This window comes from Peromyscus leucopus, chromosome 8b (genome assembly GCF_004664715.2).
Source record: "Peromyscus leucopus breed LL Stock chromosome 8b, UCI_PerLeu_2.1, whole genome shotgun sequence".
NCBI lineage: Eukaryota > Metazoa > Chordata > Mammalia > Rodentia > Cricetidae > Peromyscus > Peromyscus leucopus.
The window spans coordinates 66,923,235-66,938,681 of record NC_051086.1 but is presented as its reverse complement, the minus strand read 5'-3'; the positions used below and the strand labels follow the sequence as shown (position 1 = coordinate 66,938,681).

Sequence of the window (15,447 nt, the reverse complement as noted above, 5' to 3'; positions counted from 1 at the left end):
ATACTTTAATTAATAAAAACTGACACATGGACCAATGGAATCAAACTGAAGATCCTCCCATTAACCCATATACCTATGAACTCCTGATTTTTGACAAAGAATCCAAAACTGTACAGTGGAAAAAAGAAAGCATCTTTAACAAATGGTGCTGGTATAACTGGATGTCAACATGTGGAACATCTATCTCCATGCACAAAACTCAAGTCCAAGTGAATCAAAGACCTCAACATACATCCAGTTACACTGACTCTGACAAAGAGAAAGTAGAAAGTAGTCTTGAATGCATTGGCACAGGAGACCACTTCCTAAATATAACACCAGTAGCACAGACACTGAGAGCAACAGTTAATAAATGGGACCTCCTGAAACTGAGAAGCTTTTGTAAGGCAAAAGACATGGTAAATAAGACAAAACAGCTTACAGAATAGGAAAAGATCTTCATCAACCCCACATCTGATAGAGGGTTGATTTCTAAAATAAATAAAAACTCAAGAAACTAGACATCCAGATACTGAACAATCCAATTAAAAAATGGGCTACAGAGCTAAACAGAGAATTCTCAACAGAAGAATCTCAAATGGCTGAAAGACATTTAAGGAATTGCTCAACATCCTTAGTCATCAGGGAAATGCAAATCAAAACAACACTAAGATATTATCTTTCACCTGTCAGAATGGCTATGATCAAAAACACTGATAACAGTTTTTTGTTGGAGAGGATGTCCAGCAAGGGGAACACTCCTCCACTGTTGGTGGGAGTGCAAACTTGTACATACACTTTCAAAATTGGTATGGTGGTTTCTTAGAAAATTGGCAATCGATCTACCTCAAGACCCAGCAATACCACTCTTGGGCATATACACAAGGACTGCTTGATCATACCACAAGGACACATGCTCAAGTATGTTCATAGAAGCATTTTTCATAGTAGTCAGATCCTGGAAACACCTAGATGCCCCTCAACCAAAGAATGGATAAAGAAAATGTGGCACATATACACAATGGAATACTACTCAGCAGTAAAATACAAAGGCATCATGAAATTTGCAGGCAAACAGATGGAACTAGAAAATTTCATCCTGAGTGAGGTCACCCAGACTCATGAGGACAAACATGGTATGTACTCACTCATAAGTGGATACTAGATGTAAAGTAAAGGATAACCAGATGACAACCCACAGCTCCAGAGAAGCTAGCTAACAAGGAGAGCCCTAAGAGGGATGCATGCATTGCAGTGGGAAGGGGAAATAGATGATATTTCCATGAGAAAACTGGGGGTGAGGAGAGGCAATGAAGGGTAGGGGATAGGGGATGAGGACATAAGGGAATGGGGTAGTCGAGCTGGAACAGGGACTGAGTGGGAGAGAAATGAAAAAGAAACCATGATAGAGGGAGACATCATGGGGATAGAGAGAAACTGAGAGCTAGGGAAGTTTACAGGAATTCACAAGGATGATTCTGTTGACAAATTTCTAAATGGTCTTAATAAATAAAAAACTTGGAGACAGAAATTTGTGTTAAAGCCCCAGAGAAAGATTAGAGGAATAGGACAAACTATGAGCTAAGCTCACCTCACCAACTCCACACCTTCCAAAGAGAGCTTCTTCCTGTATACTCATGTTTATATGCCTTTTCTTTTCTGTTCTCTCATTGGCTCTCTTAGTCTAGCTACATCACTTCCTCTTCCTACACATCTCTGTCACTTTCTGTCTGTACAGACCTCCAGACCTCAATGGTTGGTACTGGGATTATAGGCATGTGTCACCATGCTTGGCTCTGTTCCCTGGTGTGGCCTTGAACACACAGAGATCCTGCCTGCTAAGTGATAGGATTAAGGGTGTGTGCTACCACTGCCTGACTTCTTTGTTTACTTACAATGGCTGGCTTTTCCCCTCTGATCTCCAGTAAAGCTTTATTCATTAAAACACAAATAAAATATCACCACACGACCCCACCTTAGACTACAACAAGGGTGGAGAGGGTAACTGTACTAGCCTTCCCTGGTAATCAGATTGGTGAATACCCTAAATGTCATCATAGAGCCTTCATCCAGTAACTGATAGAAGCAGATGCAGAGATCCACAGCCAAGTACAAGGCCAAACTCCAGGAGTCTAGTCAAAGAGAGAGAGAAGAAGGATTCCATGATTAAGGGCATGAAGATCATAATGGGGAATTGCACAAAGACAACCAACCAAACTAGTGGGAACTCATGAACTATGGACCAATAGCTGTGAAGCCTCCATGGGACTGGACTAGACACTCTGCATAGGCAAGACAGTTGTATAGCTTGATCAGTTTAAGAGGCCCCTGACAGTGGGATCAGGATCCATCCCTGGTGCCTAAGAGGGCTTTTTGGAGCACATTGCCTATGGTGGGACACCTTGCACGGCCTTGGTTCAGGGGGAGGGGCTTGGACCTGCCTCAACTGAATGTATCAGGCTCTGCTGACTCCATATGGGAGGCCTTGCATTGGAGGAGGTAGGAATGGGGGTGGGTTGGGAGCAGATGGCTGGGAGGGAGGGGAGAGGGATCTGTTGTTGGTATGTATAATGAACAGGAAGTTTCTTAATAATAAAAAAAATTAAAAAAAGAAAAATACTTCAAAGAGACAACAATAGGAAGGCTAAACATCAACTGTCCCTAGTTGCAGATGTACTGACTCTAGAAAACTCCAGGATCTGAAAAACACAATAAAAGTTGGAATGTGTGTGTGTGTGTGTGTGTGTGTGTGTGTGTGTGTGTATGTGTGTGTGTGTGTGTGTGTAGAAAGGATGTGAAGAGAAAGGAACCTTTATACATTGTTGGTAGGGTGTGGGAGCCCACAGTGACTCAGTTTCCCACAGTGACTCAGCTTGAGGCTAAAGTCTATTCTGACCCAAAAGACTTCAAATCTTGCTTAATCTAGTCTCTTCAAAAGCTGAGAGAAGCTCTGATAAGGCTCCTAGAAAAAGTACAGGAGCTGTGAGAAAGTCTGATTCTCTTGTGGGAAAGAACTAATTATTTAGCAAATGTCCCGTTCTAGGCAGGCTGCTAATGGTAGCCGGTGCCACATGTTTGAGATGACGAAACTGCCTGTTCCTTGAATCGAGGACAGGCTAGACCTCCTGTGCTGTGCTTTGTTCCACTTTAGCCTTTCAGTTTTTATATAAGCTGGCTGGGAAATAAACCCAGGGCTTGCTTGGTATTGACCAGAAGCCCTCCCAGCACTGGTTTTTCTGTCTCCATCTATTCTTCCGTCTCTGTTTTTCCTCAGCCTCACACCGACAAAGGTACCCTAGTCGACTCCTTGGCTGGTTCCTACGGTAGGCTTGTAAATTCATGTAGATATTGTAAAAATCAATTTGAAATTTCTCAAAACTAAAAAGCAAACTGGAACAACTCTGTGACCAAGCTATTTTGCCCCAAGCATATACCCAGAGAATTCCATGCCATATCATAGGGATACCTGCACACTCCATGCTTATTGGAAAGAGAGTGCGGGAGGAAGGCCCTAAGGGAGGAGAGCTGTACACACTAGCAAGTGGACATTGTGTAGAAGCCACAGGTCCCTTCCCTTGCTCTGCCTCCTCTCTTCAGGCTCTACTGCAGACCTAGAGACCTGGAGAAAGTCCATATGTAAAACCAAACCAGCATTTTAAGGATCAGCTGCTGCCGCTGCCAAGCCCGTGCCCCCTCTTTTTTGCTGTCCCCGGCCCGGCCCGGCCCGGCTGTGCCCCCTCTTCTTGCCGTTTCCCTCCTCCGCCATCCCTGCGTGTTTTGTGTGGTCGCCAGGCACCAGGGCTGTGGTGACAAGCCCGCGGGCGGCCGGGCGGGCGGGGCGGGCGGCAGACAGCGTCCTGAGTGAGCTGTAGTTGTGGGTTTGTGTGCTTTGTAGCCTGTTATACGGAAAGCAGCAGACAATCGAAGATTCCAGGAGTGCTAACAGCTGCGAGTCACGTGGGAGTGTAACGTGGAAGATTGCCTGAGGGTTTCTGTTTCTGTTTTACTTTTCATTAAGACTGGAATCAATCTTAATGTAAACTGTAGGTAATTTAAGTTTCCTTTTGTCATTCAGTGTAAAACTGTCTAATTTGAAAAAAAAATGTAGGTTATGAAAAATAAAAGGTTTAGGCCCTGTTCAAAAAAAAAAACACAAAACCAAACCAGCACGTAAGATATCTCATAGCAGACTGGAAAAGGAGGTCACTGGCCAAGAGGAGCAGGGAGAAACCAAAGTTTTACACGATACAGCAGGTGGAGTCCCACATTGCCCCATCCTTTATTGTTCCTGGGTAAAACCTTTCTTCATAGAACTGCCCCAGAAATTCTGGGATCCCGCCTCTGTGGAGCTGACTTCCTCCTTCCCTGTTTGCCCAGGGTGGGGCCATATGGGAACAAGAACTAATTATGAAGGAGGAGATCCTGATCCTGGTCCTAACCCTGCTCTCTCAGCAATAATGTCAACACAAATAGGCCATGACTCTACTCTAGGCCTCATCTGCAAGTGAGAGGATGGATTCATGTCCAGCTAAGAATTCAAGATTCCCACTATGCCAAGGAAACCTTAAGAGATATTCCCTCTGAGGGTCAGGAACCTTTGGGGAAGAATCACCCCTCATCGACACCTGTTGAAACAGAGCCTTATTTCACTGCAGTCCAACTCTTTGGAGTATGTCTACCTTATCTTGTAGTACTCTTTAGGGATGTTTGGCTTATTTTCTAGAATGTTCCATTCTCTTCTGCACCTGTGGGGTTGCCACTGTCAGTGAATGACTCTTCAGCTATCAATTGTACCAGTTTCCAATTACTGCTATCACACGCCATGGTAATCTTGGTGTCATAAAACAAAACACATTAAATCCCTTAAACTTCAGGGGGCAGGGATCAGAAGTCCAAAATTAGTTTCATCAGCCTGGGGGAAGAAACCATTTTGTTACCCTTTCCAGCTTCTACATCTACATTGTTTATAAGATTAAGAAACATGACTCGGGGGTCATCCCTTCTGCGGACCTCAGAAGTGTGTCACTAGGAAAGATACCAGTACAAGGTCCTGACCTGGGGGTTGACATCAGCTGCAATGCCGCTGTGTCACACACTGAGTGGCCTTTGGCAGGTTATTTCTCAGTCTTTAACCTCAGTTTCCACACAACGAGTTAGACTGGATGGCCTACCAACACGCTACCAGTCTATGAACAATTGATCAGAACTACTGTTCATTCAATTCTACATTTCTCTCTGTCCTAGGTGAAGTAATTTGTGGCTGAGAATTATTTTGTTATATTTTCTATTTAATATTATATTTTACAGCCAAACCAGACACTTAAGCTTTTTCATACCATTTGTTATGTGGTTTAGGTTGCTGACCCATGACCTAATATGAACTTCAGAAATCCTTGTTTCCCAGGGACACAAACTGGGGTTCAGAGAGGGAGATAAACCATCTGGGGTGCTGTATACATTTCAATACAGTGGGCACTATTACCCTACTTTACAGGTCAGAAAACATGAGCTCTAGTAAGGTACAGTGATTTTCTAATGTCACAGTGATAAGACAATGAAGTCCCCTTATCACTGAACCAAATCCCTTCCCTCTGTCTTGTGTTGTTGTCCCAGTCATGGTTTCCCTCTGGAATGTCAATCTAATGACCCCTATGATCAACATTGTTCCTCTGGATCCTTCTTTCCTGATGCTTCCCAAGCAAATCTACAAGCACCGGTCCTGACCCTCATACAGGTGTTCCCATTCTCATTAGAAGCATTGAGGAAATGTCTTGAGTTCATGTAGCCAAGAAGACACATGAAGGTCTCACTCAGTATTTACTCAATCTCACTGTTTCTGCAAACTGTAGTTTATCCATAATAGCATCAGGCAGATTCAACCCAAATGAAGATCAATTTATAATCACGAACTATATTTTTAAGTAAGATTTATTATGAAAGTATATGAAATCAACTGCATGGTCATATCCACAATAGCAGAGAAACAGTAATGGTGGACCATCCCCATAGGAGACACATGTCCTTTAACTAAATATAAATAGTAGAAATAACACCAAATAAAATAACACAGTGTATATAAAGACTTGAAGGGGGAGAGGAATTCTGAATGGAAGGAGCAAGGCACTTCTCAGTGAGGAGTGGCAGGGCTCAGGAGGCCTTCCCTGAAGTGGTTCCTCCTGCAGCTCAGTTCAGCTCCAGGTCATTCACATACTCATTGACCCAGGGCTGGCTGGGATCCGCACAGACTTGCTTCCCTTTTCTGGTGAGGAATCTATAGAAGAAGGAGAGGACAGATGAGAATCCCATAGTACCTTAGAGGACATCTAGCATTGTCCTTCCTGGGTGGTAGGCATCTCACTCTGTTGATCATTGTTTCTATGGGCACCCATGGTAGATGGGATACTTCCTGCATTACCCTGACACTAGACTTCCTGGAACTCTGACCCCTGGGTGGGTAGCTATGGCCCCTGGGGTTCCCTATGTTAGGAAACGGTGGACTTTGTGATCAATATGATGATATCTCCCAGTTTTTCATTGTTCTTTTAAATGGTTTTTCTATGTAAGTATGCATCGTTTTGACTGTTTCTGATTTCATAGCCTGTACCTATCTTCTTCTGCCATTTTAATGACTATTCAGCCTCTATAAGAACTCAAAAAGTTACCTCATGACCTCACTGTTCTTTGACACAGCTTCAACACTTATAACTGGATCCCTTCTGTTAGCCTTTTCACCTGAACCTGGCGCTTTCTGACTCTTGCCCTCCCCCCAGTGTGTACTTACACCACTGCTGGCTTGGAGCAAAGGCTGCTGGTCTCATAGTAATCGGTCACAAAGTTTCGAGGAAGCTTCCGAGCAGTGTAAGAAAAGCAGCAGGAAGTGGGAGGGTCAGAACCCACTGGAAGAAAAAGCCAGGATAAGGTCAAAGCTGCTATTCATTCTAGATCTTCCCTATGGACTGCTAGAACCCAAAACATGGCCCCTTGAATGCATGGTCCTCCACCCAGAATGAGACTTTTACTCTAAAAAGACAGTCCTTGAAAAGGAGAAAAAAATCTAGATTGAAACTGGATTTAGTCTCAAAACACTTCTCCATTCCTTCATGTTTCAGGTAGGGAAATCAAGTCATAGAGACAGACAAGCTTAAACCACAGAGAAAGCCAATTCAATATCTGGCTTCCAGCCCACCATTTCCCTCTATTGGCTGTTAATTCTTAAGGAAACAGGAGCTTCAGTATTAGTGACTGTCTGGTAGTCTCTACTGTTAGCAGCAGAGTGGGGAATCTTCCAGCTCCCTTTTGTTCCCTGATCAAACCCCACTGTTAGTCTGGCCCCAGCTGGAAAACTGAACCCACTGGGTCTCCAAGGGAGCAGCCATGGCAGAGTCCACTTACCTGGTGCTGAAAGCGCTGGAGCCCAGAAGGCAGCCATGACCAGCAGGAGAGAGAGAGCAGACACACACAGCTTCATGGTGTTGCTGGGGGAGAGGATGGAACAGAGCTGAGACTGCAGAGCCCAGAAGCTGCAGAAGCTGGCTGAGTGTTGTGCTGATCTGAGTTGGGAACCCCTCTTTATAGGGCCTCTGGGCCTGGGACAGAGGTGGGGTGCTGGGAGGAAAATGGAATATCTTGAGTAAAGTAAAGATGATGTCATGGTATCAAGAAGGAAACTAAAATTGGCTGAGGGTGAGGAGTTCCTCACAGACTGTCTTCCCCCAGCAGTGACATCACGGAAGAGAAAGGAGGGAGTTGGAGGGGAGAAGTGGGGTGCATGCTGGAGGGGGAAGTGGTACACCAAACATAATGACTGAGATGGGGTGTGTGTGATTGTGAACCCCAGAGGAAGGATGCAGTGTTCACACCTGCGAGCACGGGCTGTGGATAGGAACTCAATGCACTTGGTGGTGGGCACCTCAGACAGTGGAGCCTCCATGTCAGACTTTCCAGATTGTCTGGAATCTGTGGAACAAACATGGGGTTTGAGCACAGACAGAAGATACTGACCACTGCAGACTCTTCCACACATAAACATACCATCCGATCAGCAGAATTCAGAAGGGTTGGTTTAGCCTGTGTAGAACAAGGAAGGGATAGAGAAAGAGAGATGGAGGGAGAGAGACTGACAGACAGACAAAGGTGAGAGAGAGAGAGAGAGAGAGAGAGAGAGAGAGAGAGAGAGAGAGAGAGAGAGAGAGAGAGATTTTACTGGAATGATAAGAGAGGCAGAAAATGAAACCAAGTTTGGGAGACCCAGACATAGAATGTTCTAGTAAACAAATAAGGCTTGATACCTAGTGATGAGTATGTGCAGCAGGCAGAATGTGTAGCCCACATAATCAGCTGTGTGTTTTCTAGTAGTCACTTGGAAATGCCTCATGTTCCAAGCCTCTGGGGCCCTGTGTAGAGATGCAGCCTACCAAGGCTGTGTGTGCATCTGCTGTTTGTCAGGACAGAGATGGTCGAATAAAACCTCCTTCTTCCATCAAGGAGATCTTAGCCTCTTGATGCAGGGAAAGTGATGGAAACAACTGTTCCATGAGGTGGAATAGGGTGGCACATGAGAGACAGTAACTGAGCATCAGAGTCTGAGGATGAAAGCTGTCCCTCAGGTGTAAGTAGAGAGTTCTGAGGAAGGTTGCAGCTCACTGGGCTAAGGAGGAGCCTCTGCCTACATCAGCCAGTGTGATCATCTCCATTTGACTGAGGGAATGCAGAGCCACGTTCTCTGGGGCACAGGAAGATAGTAGATATGAATGGATGTTTGGTCTTCGAGGTGGAGTCTTACTCTAAGCAAGTCATGCTTAGAGAAAGTGAAGGCTATTCTAGAAGGAAAGAATTGGAGTGAGTCTCAGACTATATCACTTTGTCTTCATGTTACAGACAGAAAAACCAGGATATGCAGAGGACACTTAAACCAGTGGTGTGTGGCAGAGTGAGTCAGCAGTCTGACATCATGGTGGTCCTTAACCCTTTATGAATGGTGAGCAAATGATGTAATTATTTCTGTGTAGCTCAGCAACTCAGAGTGAGAGCTGATGGCAAGCCAGCCACTGTGGAGTGTCAGGGCCATCTGGGGCTTCCTGGACATCCAGTTGTGTAAGGATGTGGCATGCTTCTGGGACAAATGGTGACTCTGTCCTTTGTAGCTCTAAGGATGAGATTCCCTACACAGGTGTGGAATCTGGACCCCTCTTCCCTGCAGAAGTAGGCAATATAATCTCTCCTGGAAGAGATGGATACTCAAAGATTTCAAAGTGGCGAGGTTCAGTTGAAAGTCAAGAGACAAGCTCCACTATGACGGTTGGTCATCTTTGACTGTTGCTTGTCTGTACGTCGGGTCTTTAAAGAAGGCTGCCTGGGTGAGCAGAGAAGGGGTGGGAGCCATAGGACAAAGTGCAGTGTCCCTAGTCTCAGAGTAATGTGCCTGACTCTTTTGCTGTCCCAATTATAGACTCTCAGAAAAGAAGCTGTGGTGGTAAAATTCTAACAGCTCTGGGAACGCCCCAGTCATCTGGTGGCTGGCTTTGGAGTTAAACCATTTTTGCAGGGTTATTTCTGAGGGATAGAGAGGGGTTAGTTTGATCACGTGCCTTGCTCCATGTGTTTCTAGCCCTTCCTTCAAACTGAGGAAACATTCCTGGGTGTCTGTAACTTCCCCCTGTATTGTACACAAGCTACGTGAGAAAGACAGGCAGATATATTTGTGTTTATTTTGCCATCATTTATGGAATAACCGTAAATTAACATGATAAAGCAGTGGTTTTGTTGTGTTTTGCTTGTTTGTTTAGTTGGGTTTCCTGTTTTCATTTTTCCTTTTTGTAACAGTATTTATCTCTCTAACACTCGCTATCCTCGTACTTGCTCTCCAGATCAGGCTGACCACAAAATCAGTGATACAATGGCCTTTGCATTCTCAGTGCTGGGGTTAAAGCATGTACCACCACCACTTGGCTTTAGATACACCAGTTTTTGTTTTTTTTTTGGGGGGGGGTTGGTTTTTTTTTTTTTTTTGGTTTTTCAAGGCAGGGTTTCTCTGTGTAGCTTTGCGCCTTTCCTGGACCTCACTTGGTAGCCCAGGCTGGCATTGAACTCACAGAGATTGGCCTGGCTCTGCCTCCCGAGAGCTGGGATTAAAGGCCTGCGTCACCTCCGCCCGACTAGATACAAACGTTTTAATGGAAGCAATAGGCAGGCAGTTCTGCTTTCCATGGTAACCCTGGCCAAGACAAACACAAGGTTTTTTCAAACCTTAACTGATGATATTAACTCTAATATCACTTGTCACACAACACACAGTAAACCCATCTCTCTGTCTCTAAACACACACATACTTACTTACCTGTGTTACAGAAATGACTGTCAGAGTTAATAGACCAGAGCAGAATTCAAGAGGTTTCAGAAGTCCTGAGGAGCAGAGAAACAGAGGAATGTAAGGAGAATCAAGATTGATAAGACAATGAACCAGGGTGTGGGGAGAAGTTGCAGAAACTATGGGGACTGTAAGTCAGGACACTTCCGGTCCTCTGCTTGAAAGCAAAGCTGTGGAGTTTCACTGCAGAAGCCACAGCAGGACCAGGCTTAGATGCAGGAACTGAAGGACAGATGGACGGCAGGTCCAGTTAGGTGAACATGAGGATAGACAGAGGAGGAACTACATAGAAGAAGACAGAGGCCATCAAGTTTTAAGGTCAGCTCTGTGACATAGAGGACTAGTACTGTGATATTGGCAGACATGGGACACTAAACTATGGTGATAAAGTTGTTTCTGGATTAAATTCTACTCCCAAAAGGATGTATTTACTTTTCATTGCTGATCCATTAAAAAAACCAACCATGCTGAGACAATCTAACTTGGACATGGCTTGTAGGCCATCCAGCTCAGGCCAGGGAAGGAGCAGAAGCACTTCCCAGACACCAGTGCTGAGCTTGAAGGATGTGGATATCTCCAGATTCCTAGAGGTATTTCAATTCAGTTCTAACTCCTCATGCAGACAGGAACTGGTGCTTCTCATCCATGTTCCTTAATTATTTAAAAATTATTTTCAATTATGTGTATTGTATTGGTGTGAGGGTGGGATATAGGTGACCTGAGGTCAGATGTCTGAGGGGGTCAGAAGTGTCAAATACCCCTTGAGCAGGAGTTTTAGGAAGTTGTGAGCCACCTGTTACAGATGCTGAGAACTTCCTCAGGTCCTCTGGAAGAGCAGCATGTGCTGTTAACCACTGAACCAGCTACCTGGCCTCTTAACACATACTAAACAGAACCCACATCCCAGAGGTCATGGTTGTGCTCCTGGAGGTAGAGATCCAGTCCTGCAGGATGTTGTATTGTCTTAAATGGGGAGTTCCAGAGCCCTTCCTACTCTTCCTGAAATCTGACCCAGTAAATGCAACTCCAGCAGGCCTGCTCAGGTTCATTGTTTGCTTGGCCAGACTGCTGGTCACAGAATGCACCCAGAAAATATACTTGTGTTCACTGCCTTGTTTGGATGTACTGTGATGGCATGGGACAAGGGAATTTTTTTTTTTTAGGAACAACTTGTCCTTGATCTGCTGGAATACTGGTGGTTCAGTGTTAGGGGACTCTCTGGAGGTAAAAGGGGTGGCTCTGCTAATCAGAATAGTTAATAGGATGTGCAAAGAATTCTTCAGCAAGAGAATGCTAAGGATCATTTACTTTGGACACAGACACTAGGAAGCAGTCACCACATCATAGATTTTCATCTTCTAAGGATGTAATTCTAGGGCTAGGGAGTAGGCAAGCATGGGCTTTGTGGACTCAGAAGAAATCTTCAGGGACTAGTCATCAGTCATGCTTCTTAATATCGAATCCTTGTTTCCAGGGCTGCCAGTCTTCTACAATACAAATTTGATCATGATTTTCATCTCTTTAGAAAGGTCTAGCTGTTGAGCCCTCACTCTATGTCTCGTAACTCATTGCTGTTTGGATCTCTGGCCTTGTAGTAGTATATCTCCACCCCGACCCATACCCCAGAAATCAAAACTACCCAGGGCAATCATATTCCCATCTCCCAAGGAGGGACAGCATATCTTTCACCTTCTGAACTTGCCTTCCTCGTCTGGTGGGCTTTGTGTATCCTACCTTAAGCTTTCTCCTCACTGATCTACACTCTGACATCTCTCAGCTTCCCCCAGGCAATGCTAGTCACCATTGTTAGAACTTAGCAGAAGCTGGTGCAGAGCTCATGCTGACACAGGCCTGCTTCTCTGGTCTAGCTATGTTTTCCTTTACTCTCCATTCTAACACTTGCCTGTCTGATGCATAAGGTGTTCAAATGAATGAATGCTCCCACTCACTTCTTTATCTCTCTCCCTCCCCGGAACACCTGCTCTCCTGAAAGAGACAGACCTCTGAGTCTGGGGGAGTGGAGGAAGAGTGAGATATCCCAGTTTATGACCATGTGGACCTCAGTCCTGGTGACTTGTGTCACTTTAGTCTCAGTGGGACTGCTTAGCAGAGGAGAGGGCCACAGATCCTGTAACCCAGTGTCCTGCTGCCAAGTACTTCCAGTTCTTTCTCTTGGACACATCGAGACACTTGTGTGCAGTCAGTGGACAAAGCCACATGAGACTGTCCCAGCAAAGTCTCCTGGAAACTCACTCACTCCCTTGCACATACCTTGAAAGGATGTGGTGATGTGAATGATAATGGCCCCCACAGGCTTATATATTTGAATACTTGGTCCCTAGCTGTTGGAGCATTTGCAGAAAGAGCAGGAACTGTGGCCTTATTTGGTGTGATCTATCACAGGGGACGGGCTTGGAGTTTTAAAGTCCCACACTGTTCCCAGTTATCCTGTTCTCTGTTCATGATTATGTGTCAAGATGGAAGCCTTCAGTTACTCCTCCAGCACCATGCCTGTCTGCCTCCTGACATGATCCCCATCATGATGGTCATGGACTCAATGTTTGCAACTGCAAGCCCCCAATAAACTCTTTCTTCTGTAGCTGCCTTGGTCAGGCTGTCACGACAAAGGAAAGTAAGACAGTGGACTATACCCACTTTGAAGACAGGCCACATGCAGACATGACCACACCCATTGCTGCAGCACTTCATTTTACGAGGGCATGATTCATCTCCTGAGCACCTCTTATTGCAAGTTCCACAAGTACTTGGGGGCAGCTTGGGACAAGCTCCAGGTTTTTGTAATTCTGAAAAAAAAAATGTTTTTTTTTTTTTTTTTTTTTTTTTTTTTTTTTTTTTTTTTTTTTATGGATCATGAAGCAGAAAGACAAGGCTCAGAATTGATGGTAGAGGTCTGAAAGCCTGGTCATCTGCAGGAAACTAGCTTATTCTACATCCACCTTTGTATCCTGGGCTCTTCCCTCTGCTTCACCAGGTCCAGTTTCTCTCTTAGGCCTTAGTGTTCCCTGGCCATTGGGGGAGTGTGCTCCCTCCCCAAGTCTATACAGTCTCGGTAGAAAGAACTTTGTACTGTCACGGCCTCTTATTTACATCTGAGAAGACGCTCTAAACCCTCCAATGACAACCAGACGTCTCATTCCCACCATACCCCAGTTCATCTCTGAGCAATAGCTCCAGTGATCCCTACATTCAAGGCACATCTCCAAACCAGATGAGCTGCCCTGATCTATCCAGGTTTCTGTGAAAAGCAACTCTCTTTCTCTCTCTCTCTCCCTTACTCCCTCCCTCTCTCTCTCAGAAATGCAGGGATCACTATTACAGACCAAAGGAAGTGAATTCGATCCAAGCAGTGGGCACATGGCTTTCCTCTGTTGCAAGCCAGCCCCAGTCCCTAGTGTGCTATGATCCCTCTCTGCTTTCAGCTTGGATCCTCTTAATACACTTACCTCCATGAGAAGACAGAGCACAGGCCTTGTCCATCTCCATGGTGGTCAAAGCCACCAGAACCAAGATTGTGGCTGTTTTCATGTTGGCTCTGGCTGGGCTGAATGCACAAATCAATTTATAGCCTCCATAATACTAGATGCATGGGTGTCAGTGGAGACAGTCAATGGGAAGTCTATAATAACAAGAGTGTCCCAGAAGCTGCCTGCCATTAGCCTGGCTCCATTTACTATTACATAACTAGTTTCTCTCCAATTATTTTTTGGTAGATGCAAATGATAAACAGAAAATGTCAAGACACATTACAGCACCTTGTTCCTCCTTACATCACAGCTTGACCCTTTATGAATGGTGAGCAAAGGATGTAATTATTTCTGTGTAGCTCAGCAGCTCAGAGTAAGAGCTGATGCTGAGACAGCCACTGTGGAGTGTCTGGGCCATCTGGGGCTTCCTGGATATCCAGTTGTATAAGGTTGTGGCCTGCTTCTGGGACAAATAGTGGCTCTGTCCTTTGTAGCTCTAAGGATTCCCTAAAGAGATGTGGAATCTGGACCCCTCTTACCTATAGAAATAGGCAATGAAGTCTGTCCTGGAAGAAATGGATACCCAAAGATTTCAAAGTGGTGACATTCAGTGAAAATAAAGAGACAAGTGCCACTATTAAGTTTGGTCATCTTTAACCAAGGCTTTCCTGTAAGACAGGTCTTTAGAAAGAAGGCTGCACAGGTGAATAGAGAAGGAACGGGAGCCATATAGAAGAACATGCAGTGTCCTAGTCCCTGAGTAGAGTACCAGATTCCTTTTTCCAGTTCACTTTTTTACTAAGAAATTTTCTATTCATTTTACATACCAATCACAGATTGTCCTCTTTCCTCCTCCCACCCCTCCAGCCTCCCTCCTCACCCTACCCTCCATTTCCTCCTACAAATATATAAGGCCTCCCATCGAGAGTCAGCAGAGCCTGGTATCTTCAGTAGAGGCAGGTCTGATCCTCCTTCTCCTACCTCAAGGCTGTGCAAGGTGTCCCACCATAGATAGTGAGCTCCAAAAACCCTGCTCATGCACCAGGGATGGATCCATATCCTACTGCCAGGGGTCCCCTTAAACAGATCAGGATACATGACTGTCTTTCTGATGCAGAGGGCCTAGCCCAGTCCCATGCAGGCTCCACTGGTATTGATCTAAATTTCATGAGGTCCAACTAGTTTGGTTTGGTTGTCTCTGCAGGTTTCTCCATCATGATCTTGATGCTCCTTGCTCATAGAATCCCTCTTCTCTCTCTTTGACAGGACTCTTGGAGCTCGGCCAGGTGTTTGGCTGTGGATCTCTGCATCTGCTTGTATCAGTTACTGGAGAAAGACTCTATGATGACAGGGTATTTACTGATCTGATTACAATGGTAAGCCAGTTCAGGCACCCTCTCCACTATTGCTAGTAGTCTAAGCTGGGTTCATTCTTGTGGATTCCTGGGAACTTCCCCAGCATCTGGTTTCTCATTATCCCCATGGTGTCTACCTCTATTTCGGTATCTCTTTCATTGTTCTCCCACTCCATCTCTGTTCCAGCTTGACCATCCTGTTCCCTTATGTTCTCATCTCCCATCCCCTACCCTCCATTGCAACCCCCTCCCCAGTTTGCTC

At 45.1% G+C, this 15,447-nt stretch overlaps 2 protein-coding genes across 2 annotated transcripts; both read right to left on the bottom strand.

The window, feature by feature from the left end:
* Positions 1-5,923: 5,923 nt before the first annotated feature.
* Positions 5,924-8,003, bottom strand: LOC114707728 (C-C motif chemokine 4-like). The gene is made up of 4 exons (XM_028890549.2): positions 7,839-8,003; positions 7,372-7,584; positions 6,761-6,875; positions 5,924-6,250 (listed from the first exon to the last, which is right to left on the bottom strand). Exons 1-4 carry the CDS (start codon positions 7,948-7,950, stop codon positions 6,163-6,165), a joined length of 528 nt encoding a protein of 175 aa, XP_028746382.2. The 5' UTR covers positions 7,951-8,003; the 3' UTR covers positions 5,924-6,162.
* Positions 8,004-11,644: 3,641 nt separating this feature from the next.
* Positions 11,645-13,891, bottom strand: LOC114707750 (WAP four-disulfide core domain protein 18-like). The gene is made up of 3 exons (XM_037201253.1): positions 13,810-13,891; positions 13,001-13,149; positions 11,645-11,832 (listed from the first exon to the last, which is right to left on the bottom strand). Exons 1-3 carry the CDS (start codon positions 13,889-13,891, stop codon positions 11,776-11,778), a joined length of 288 nt encoding a protein of 95 aa, XP_037057148.1. The 3' UTR covers positions 11,645-11,775.
* Between the last annotated feature and the right edge of the window lie 1,556 nt (positions 13,892-15,447).